The following is a 10,210-nucleotide window of genomic DNA, read 5'->3' as shown; positions in this document are numbered from 1 at the left end:
AAATGCTAAAGGTGCGCTGGATGTCAGGAAACAGTAAAGTGGGATCTGTATGCAGCTCTTGGTGTACAAACTAAACTAGATCTTCAAGTTGCACAGACTGAACTCAGCATTAAAGGTAATGCAACACTTTCAAATATTGATCAGCTAAGTTTAACACCTAAATGTGTCTAGACTGTGAAAGACTCTGAAATGTAAAGAAAACAAAGACCACACACCGTTTTCACAGATATGTATTTATGTGTCAAACTCAAAGAGCTTTTCTTTAAAGCAATGTTGAACTGTACACAGTTCCTCACCCTCCTCTGCAGGCTTGACTTTAACCAGTATTACGCGAGCTGTGATTTCTAGACAGCGGTTGACACTCCGGCGATGGCAGAAAGAAATATAGTGTGAACAGTCGACACACAAACACAAAGACACCATGGCTTTCCACTGCGTTTTTTCATCTTCTATTTTTTTTAAAACCCCTTTTAGATCTGGAGGTGAAGTTTTACAGTGCACATGACAGCCGATGGAGGGTACCAATCCAAAAGGATTAGATCGTCATGATATGCAGGAACAATGTGCCTGTGGATATCTTTGTTACAACGCACTGTTCAAACTCATGTATCATGCAAACTTCCTCAGAGCTCTGCAGTAGCCCTGCTCCATAAAAAATACCCACAGGAAGCCAACTACAAAGCTCAGTCAGAGCAAATGCTGGCCAATACGAGCAATAAAGCAAAGAGTCCAATTTTATAATAAAAAAAAAATCTGTTAGATATATTTCTATTTATTCTGTGCCCACAAACAAATGAGTGAAAGTCACCGATTCACAACAAGAAGGAGACTCATATAATCTTGAGCAAAGGCTTTCAATGTAACTCACACTTAAGGAAAGAATTCCTATCTTAAAACACAACAGGACCATTACAGTTTACAAGTATGTCATATATAGTAGCCATATTGGGCATCACAATACAGTTTGCCAAAACCAAAGCCATGGTTACGGTCACTTCCTGTTCTTTTCAAGGTCCTCACTTTTTTCTGGCAGTTCAATGCCCACATATACTTGCAGGTGTGATTATAAGTGGTACAGTGACACTAAAACCTGTGCAAACTACTGGACAATCCTGATATTTCAATTTTTTTCTCTACTATTGGATTATTTTTGGACAAGTTTGCAGTTTAACTGCAAATAAATTATGTTCTGGATGTGTGACATGATTTGTCCAGAAATTGAAAACTATAAATGCTGTAACTGTCAGTTATTGTTACATTGCAGAGCTTTAGGAGAGCAAACCACTACGGTTTGTTTTTAGGAACAGATGAGTGGCCTGTAAACATTTTATTCATTTGCTTTTTTTGTTTTTTTTTAATTTAGCATTACTTGATGCAGCCAACAGTTAAATGTTTGCAGCGAAACTGCATGGACAAAATGTTTTGATGTGACTAGTGTAACAGTCCCTTCAGAGTATCATGTGTTTCTGAAATTTCCCGGCTTCCTGCAGCCGTTTAAAGTGCAGACAGCTGTGATCATTTTGTGTGAAAAACAACCACAGGCTCTCAAACATTTAATTACTTCTCTGTCTTTATTCAGAAGGTTAATTGGAAACCTTGAAAAATAAATGTAAACTTCGTATTGTTGCCATGTTAATTTTAAATAAAGGTTTAAGAGGACATATATATACACATTAATTTAGACCTTTTGTTGAACAAAAAAGTTTTTTTTTTATGTCGCAGTTTATCTATTTTCAAAGTTTAAAAAAAAAAGCACATATGCAGAATCAAACAAGTGCTTTTTTTGTTTCTAAAACTTTGACGAACATGAGGCTGACAATGACAATTAGAATATGAACTGAATCTGTCCTGAGTTCTTCTTTTTCTTTTAGTGATTTAACTTTTCTCTCTGAGATGACACGAGGACAGACATCGAATGCAAACTTCATGAATCGAACATCAGACACACAAAAAAGAAAGGAACAAAAATGAATGTGAAAATAGCAGCGGCACAAAGAAAACTGTAAAAAAGAATTCGGAGTGATATCCTCGTGCAGGCAAGAAAACAACCAGCTAGATGTGATGGGCAGTTTTCGCTGCAGTGCTTTTCTATCTCACATTTCAGTCACTTTTAGCAAGCGTTTGCATTTTAGTGTAATGTTTGAGCATGATTTCAGAAATGCACAGGAAAACAGGACTCCAAATCAAAGCCCTCAGTTCTCAGGGATGATGATTTTTAAAATGATTTGTCATTATATACATTTATAATTCACGCACCATGCAGTTCCTATTACATGTGACACAAGAGTAATAATATTGTTTTGATTGATGAGAGCAATGCCAGTGTCTCTTAGGGTAAATGCATGGCTTAAGGGGAGGTGAAGTAATCAACTCAAAAACATATTTCTTAATATGTCGAACAATGTTGTCTGTACATGATACCTCAGACATTTCAGTTTTGAGATGAAGCTGGTTAATTATGTCCAGTGAAGCGAAGCACAACAGACAGATTTCACATCTTTGTTAAAAAGTGACACTGTACAACAGCTTCCATGGAAACAAGATCAAACCACGGAAAGAACCCCCCCTCTTTCTCTCAGACTCCAAACCCTCCTCTGCCCCCACTCATATTTATTTATATTATGCAGTAGAAGTTCATTCCAAACAGGATGGCAAATCTTGAGAATAAAAAGACAGAGATCACACTTTCAATAAGAAGCTGAAAGACAAAAAGTGAAGCGGGGGGCTAGTTTTAAATTATTGTACAAAAAAAAAAAAAAAATCAGTAACCCACCACAACTCAATGCTTATCTTGAAAAATCCATTGGAAATCGATTTCTTTTTACAGGTTAAACAGTTTCTCTCTGAAGTACCACATGATCTTCAATATGCCAAAGGGACTGGGAACGGTGGGCAGAGGGATGGAGACAGCGGCGTCACTCCTCCTCAGTGCATCCCAGTATTTCTGCGCGCAAAGTGATTCTGCCGTACCACGACCAAGGCAAGATTCGAACCAGCCGAGCATAGATGGGTGGATCTATCACGTTCTTTCTGTGTGTGTCGTTGTCAAAGTTCCCCTGGAACACCTGAAAAAATAACAGAAGTAATCATAAATATAATTATATAAATTGCTTCTGAAAAACAAAAGGTTCATTTTAAACAAATTCAACTTAAGGCATTGGACTTTAACATGTTGGAGCATAAATATGATGAAATATTAAACTTTTTTTTGTCAAAGCTCTAGTTGTGTTTGATGGTTTTCTTAAATCATTTGCCTCAAGAGGCAAAGAATGAGGCAGCGTAAATATTGGCAGTCAGTACAAAGCATTTTGTTTTTGGTGCTTGTCTATAACGCAACATATAGTTACGTTCACACCAGGCATGTGACGTGCACATAGTGTGCACACGAGCGCGTGGCTTGGTGCGAAATGCGGTGCAAATTTCGCAAATCTTGCTTTCATGGTTCTACTCCGATATATGACAGACTTGGTGTCTGCCGGGCACAAACGCAATAATTAATTTTTCGTCCGTGATCAATTTTCAAACAGTTGTCACTGCCATGAATTAAAAGGCATGCTACCTATAAGTCACTTCCAAATCAGAGTCCCTGATTGGTCAAAGTTCGACCTGGTTTAACTTTCAATGCAAATATATATTGGAAGACCTAAAACATCTAAAAATCTAAGTATCTGCATTTCCATTGATTAGGAAGTTGCGCTAATTGTATTTGAGATGGCAAATTTGCCTAATGAAAACACGACAATTTTGTAAAAACTTGATAAAAGGTTTTGCACTTGGAGGAGGTGGTTTTTGAGGCTATTTAACAATTGACATATTTAGCAAAACTGCAATGGAAATACATTTTTCAAATTAAATGAGTGACATGACCACATGTAGCCAGGTTGTGGATAGCAATGGCAATGCACTTCTTGGTAGGAACTGGCTGCCTTGGGTGCTGCACAGCGGGCGCCACAAGAGGTCCCACAGCATGACACAGCTCATCAAAAGTTGGGCGGGTCATGCAGAATTCTTAAATCCACAGCACCTCTGCAAAATCTTCAACCACAATTTCCCCAAACCGCATCATGCCACGTGTAAAGAGCTTGCCGCTCCATGGCCTAAAAAAGATGCAGACCCATCATCTTTCATAGATGATGATGAGCGCTAATTTGAACAAATCTGCTGTGAATCAAAGTATTGTCCACATCCGTGTTTTTGACTTACTTATTGCATGAGTTGGTTTGTGTAACTTGCATAATTATGATTTAATGAAAACACTGTAATTTTGAAATTGTGTTTTTTTCTAGAATTTTGAAAAAGTTTTGTGCATATGTGGAGATGCACTGAACCCCAAGTTCCACTACTTATCAGCATCTTTTAATCATCCTGAAATGAAAAATGTTACAAATAAATGTCTCTCTACAGGAAAGGCTTCACTTAAGGATCTAATCGTTTCAATTGATCAGAACACTGTTGTGTAGAATACACAATCAGAGGTCTAAATCCCAACAGGAGCTGGTAGCAAAGATTTCCATTTTTTGAACAGACTGTCGAGTGACTTTCTTTCAGATGTTCTCAGGAGCGTGAGCAGTTTGGCAGAGCAGCAGAAAAGACGTTAAGTGGTTGGAGAAAATATTCATAGAGTGGAAAACACATTTTACACTCCAACTAGTCTGGTTTAAAAAAACTACAAATAGAAGTACAATCTGATTAATATAGTCAATAAATGTGCATAACTTTGCATAAAACATGTTTTTTAGTTTTTTTGACTGTAATTAAGTATGTAAATATAATCAGCTGCTGCATTAATCCAAGTCTAAGGTACATGAAGAGAGGGCTCTGTTCAATAAAATTAACTGTGATGAATGCAATTTTTTAACTTTTACCAATTTTGGGCATAAACATAATTGTAATTACAAAATTTTTACTGATTCCAGTATTCATTAAAATACTTGTTAGTGTTTACCTATCACATCAACATGTTCAATAAGGGATTATCCCAATGTGCTAATTGACAGCCACTGTGGATGGAAATTCATTTCATATTGGGTTTGTGGCTCTACCTTTAATCCTGCCACAAGGTTAAGTTTTAAAAACAGTACACTGATGCTGCAAAAGGCTTTGATGGGAAAATGGTTGATAGCATTCAAGCACCGTAATGGATCATTTCCCTACCCAGAAGAACATACTTCCAAACATCCTCGAGCAATAAGCATTGATGTGACAGTAAAACTATTATTTACAGAGTACGTATGTTAGTTGATTTACTCTGTAGCTATGCGGTTCAGTAGTTTTAGCAGGGCTATGCATGTGCAGTACTAAAAATCTGTCTTTTTTCTCTTATTGCTTGTGTAACTTTCTCTTTGAAAACCTGTAAAGCAGGTTTGCTGGTTTATGATTTTCTTTATTTCGTTGACATCAGCAGGTCGCCTCCTTTACTGTCACTTTTTTTCTCGTCATTTTCTTGCACTCATTTTTGCCTTTACACAGACATGCATACTGGAAATAGACCGTATGCTTTGATTATGGTGAGCCTGAAAAACACCATAGAAATAATGCTTATTCTGACCTCAGAAACAAAAATACAATAACATTTAAATTTAAACTGGTCATAAAATTGGTTTTGTTTCTTCAACTGTTGTTTAAAAAAGATCTTTAGTTTCATTTGCAAAGAAGTAGGTAAAGAATCTATTTACTTGTGAAATTCTTTACAACAGAACACTTTTTTCTTAAAGTCTTTTGAAACCTACCATGTGGTTTGGATTAAACAAGCTGCTTTTATCTTCCGTGCTCCAGTGATTGCCTCTTCAATACACAAGTGTCAACACAACACATCAACATGATCTACATATGTAGTTAGTGGAGCCACATTGTGGGCAAGTGTCCTGTTCTCATTGCTGCTCACTGAGCTGAACCTGTTTTATTTTGGATAAGCAATCATCTGAAAACTCCTTGTCTCATAAAGTGTGACACCATGAAAGCCCTCTTCTTACACATAAATATGTGCATAAGACACAGGATTTAAACATGTTCACTTTCTGTTGTTTCCAAATTGCTTATTACTAATACTGACGCGTGGCATCATAATAAACACAGACAGACAGAAGGAGAGAAGGTGGACGTCACAGAACATAATCTTAATCTGGGGAGCGAAAAATGTGTCACATCGCTGCTGTGCTGTCATTTCTGACTGTACTGGGGGCCGGGCTCCATGATAGCTAGGTACGAGAGGCAGGATGGTCATGAAACATGCAACATGGAGGAAAATGAGAGGGACCGTCCTCGGCTGTCAGGGGACGCGCATAGTGTCAAAAACCACGTGTGTAAAACAGACTCTGTGGAGCTGGATGAAGGCAAAGAGACGTGTAATAGCTCAAAATGTTGAGAAGAAAGTAAAAAAAGGGTGAGGATGACGATGACCTTGACAGTTGTGTCCAATGAGGAGATTAACACATGACCTTATATAAAACGGTTTTGAAATTCCTTGATGATCTGATAAATATTAATATAACTGACATGTTTTATGTAATACATCAGGTTTGCTAGGAAACGATATCTCAAAAAATGTCCTCCCCAAAAATGACAACACATTTATTGGAAACTAACAATGCAATGTGTTTCCAACCTCTTTGAATGTTTTCCATTGTTGGTGTTTTTCCACTGATTGGACTCGCAAACGTTTTGAGTTTGAGCAGCTTAGCTGAGAAGATTTAGATTTAATGAAGAGAAGCAGGCAGCTGACTTCCTGTGTCCCACTGCAGCTGCATTATAATTGAGGAAGCCACTGCAGATGTAGCCTGACTTGTGATTATCTTGCCAGGCAGCCGTTGCGTTTGGGCAACAGAAGACAGGCGACTGACACGAGAAGCTACATGTCATATGCCGTGCTTTTTTTTTTTTGAATAGTTCTTTTGGGAATAGTTGATAAGTAAAGCAGCAGTGCAGCATATAAAAATGGTATGCATAAAACGGAGCCACTGGGGCATCTAGCTCGTCCAGTTCAAGAGGAGGGAATAGTAAAAAAATGGTTGACGTAGCAGTTTCAGTTCTTTGGGGTCATTGTATATCTAAATCTCTCCGCTGCTGCGGGCGCCACATTATAGGAAGCGTTCAGAGACACCTTTTGGAAAACGGTTCATCAACAGTTTTTGCACTGAAGAACTAAATAAAACTTTTAAGAGTCAGTGGAAGTTTGGCAATTTTTAAAATTAAAAAAGAAAGCTTTTGGAACTCATTCCATAAAAAAATAACCAATAAAGTTAGAGTTCCACCCACGGATTGCAGAAATAGAGACCCAAGCAAGAACAGGGTTGCAGGATGAGTCAACATGTGACTAGAGTGTGTGGAGTCAATAGGATGAATAATGAAATGTTTAAACAACAGGCATCACTGTTTGTTGTTTTAGCTACGTGTGGTTATCTGGGATTTTCAGGAAGAGGCAAACACGGTACTCTATAGATTTTGCAGCAGGATTGTTGAGCATGCCGCTGTGCCTGCTTTGACAACATATGTATTCTGACAGAGCCTCCTCTCTCAATCTAGATGTAACTGCCTGCAGCTTCTGCCACACAGGGGCTGCGGGGGGAAGCTGAGAAGAATACTTACAAGCTTCTACCACTGTGTTTTAGTGAGACAAACACACACAATGTGCACACACTCATAGTATATCAATGCCAAGTCAAGCATTGTGCAGTGGCAGGAGGAGCCTCAGGAGTCTAAGAGCCAAATGTGTCCTCCAGCCTTAATGGCTGCTTCAGTTGTAGAATGGAAAGACCTTGAAGAGCCGTTGTCTACATCTAAACAGCTATTTGTTGTTGTTTTTTTCAGAAGTCTGGCTAAAGCACAGTTGACATTCATAGAACAGTTACACCACAGGGCACAATACAGACTGAAAGATAAAAAGAGAAACCACATTAAACCTTTACATTGACAAAAAGCAAAAAAAAAAAGACAGCAGTTTCCTGAGATGTCAACAGAGCTTTTCGAACATCCCATGTCACTCCAGCACTTTCATTGCTGAGATTGCTTGAGTGAAAAGCATGCTGAGCAAGCATTGACTGCAGGCCAAAGATTCTTATAGCAGTCATAAACTTATCAAGTTACTAGACGAAGCCTCGGTGGTGGAAAAATATTTTTTAGCTTTTGTTGCAGCACCTGGAGCAAGAAGAGAAAGTGCACATATTTATTTTAAACCAGCATGTGATCCACATGAAAGATTAAAAAAATATATATTTATCTTATGGTAAAACTTTATTTAAAATACTTGTTTAGTGCGTGTTTGTTTTAGAGCAATGGTTTAACCCATTAACCCAAAGGATTCACCAGCTGAACTGGGATTGTCCAGATTTAGTTGTTTTCTTGATTGTTCTGCTTTAAATGTGTTACTTTGACCATGAAAGAAGAAAATGATGTGAGCTCCTCAAAAACTGCTCTCTGGTCTAAGCTTCCTGCCCTGTTGTTTGTGCGCTCATCACTACCATTATAGCTAAAGCACCATATATGACAAAAGGCTATGTCCGAATTCCCACCCTAACCCCTACTACTAAAAAACCATAGTGCGGGACTATCTAGTGCCCTGGATTTTAAAAGCACTTTGTACACCATGCTCATTACTTTCTTTTTATAAAGGCGGATATGATGTCACCACTTTCATGAAGTGAAAATGTAATGGATATGAGTGGTCTACAACGACTATTCATGAATCCACTGTGTTCTGATAATGAAAACTTTGAAGGATTATTAAAAAAAACCTCATTTAAATAATTTTTTGCACAAAAATTGTTCAAATGCAATACATTCTTGTCTATATTCGCCAATCTAGTGAGCATCGATGCACAATGGTTTTGGGCAGAGATTTCTGGGAAATTTCTAGGGCACTCGATTTTGGAATAGTAGATTTGTACAGCACTAGAAAAACTATAGTGCTCTATGTAGCGAGTAGTAAAGGAATTCATACATAGCCATAGACCATTCATTGACGATGTGCTTTATTATCCGCCCCCCAATAGTGTGGAAAATACTGTGTGAACTTTTCTCCCTTTGAAGCTCACAGTCACAGCTTAATGTCCACAAAGATTTCTGGAGCAGTTTATGTACAAAGATGGCAGACGATTGGCCTGAGTGTGAAATGAAAACCTGAACCATGAAAAAATGTTCAGCAAAACTGTACCATTACATTTTGGTTCTACATTTTTACATAAACAAGTGACAAAAGACTAATAAAAACTAAAAGCTAGCACAATTTGAATGCTCTTTAACAGTTTTACACATACCTTCTGTAAGATAAATAGTTAAATGTACTAATTTTCACCCTTGAATTGAATCGGTTAGTTCAAAAGGGGCCCAAGTCCAAGAGGTTTGTTTTTCCAGGAAATGATTTTCATTGCATAGCTTAAAGGGAGGCTACACCAAATAATTAATACTTTACCCAGATTTAGCACCAGTTCATAGCGTACAAATGCTATAGTATGAAGCACCTCACTCTTATAATTTCAGAGGACTAGCAAACTAAAGTCTCTGGACTTGGGCCCTCCTTGAATTAAACAGGGGCGCTGCCATATTGGATAACTAGTGCTGCCATCTATGGGATAAAACAAAACCCATGCAAGAGACGCCCAAGTCCAGGAATTTTGCACTTAATGCATTTTAAATGTCAAGCATAGTCAATACATTACAACGGATTTGCACATAATCAGATATCTTTTCCCTTGGAGACCATAGTACATATAATATCTTTATTTTGAAAAATTGTGGACTTGAACTAACCGATTTAATTATAGGTGAGCATATTTCCATTTCTATTTTGCCAGAAGGAATCATGGAGGAATGGTCTTTGAATGAAGTGGACCAATTTTGGTTTATATGCTTTCATTAAATCCTAATTTACTAATTTTACACAAGTTCCTGAATTGTTTTGTAACGTTATGATATAACATATTAGAATATAGGCTACCTATCAGCAAAAAAAAAAGCCGCAGCAGCTCTGCACAGCCTCTGTTGTGGGCGACTGCAGTGGAAATGTGCACTCCGCTGAAGGGGCTGTAAACAAGATTTTCAGCAAAGCACTGACCAAGCCAGCTTGACAGTGAGGTCTTATCTCATTCCAAACCAAGCAGATGCAACAGAGGAGACCAGCCAGGGTCTGTTTGAGTCACAGATAAGAAGATGCTGAAGGTAAGTGGAAACAAGAAGCAGACAGGCAGCTCCCAAAATTGACACCTTTGCAGTAGAT

At 38.0% G+C, this 10,210-nt stretch overlaps 1 protein-coding gene across 3 annotated transcripts in view; it reads right to left on the bottom strand.

The window, feature by feature from the left end:
• Positions 1 to 217: 217 nt before the first annotated feature.
• The window catches only part of edil3a (EGF like and discoidin domains 3a), a 130,906-nt gene continuing 120,913 nt past the window's right edge, over positions 218 to 10,210 (bottom strand). For all 3 annotated transcript variants that reach the window (XM_011479264.4, XM_011479262.4, XM_011479263.4), the window contains one exon: positions 218 to 3,065. In XM_011479264.4, the coding sequence (XP_011477566.1) occupies positions 2,916 to 3,065 (150 nt within the window). In that variant the 3' untranslated portion in view covers positions 218 to 2,915. The remainder of the gene's footprint in view (positions 3,066 to 10,210) is intronic.

Source organism: Oryzias latipes, chromosome 9 (genome assembly GCF_053564925.1).
Source record: "Oryzias latipes strain Hd-rR chromosome 9, Olatipes_Hd-rR_3.1".
Taxonomy (NCBI): domain Eukaryota; kingdom Metazoa; phylum Chordata; class Actinopteri; order Beloniformes; family Adrianichthyidae; genus Oryzias; species Oryzias latipes.
Note: the sequence above shows the minus strand (reverse complement) of the source record. Positions and strands in the feature narration are given on the sequence as shown.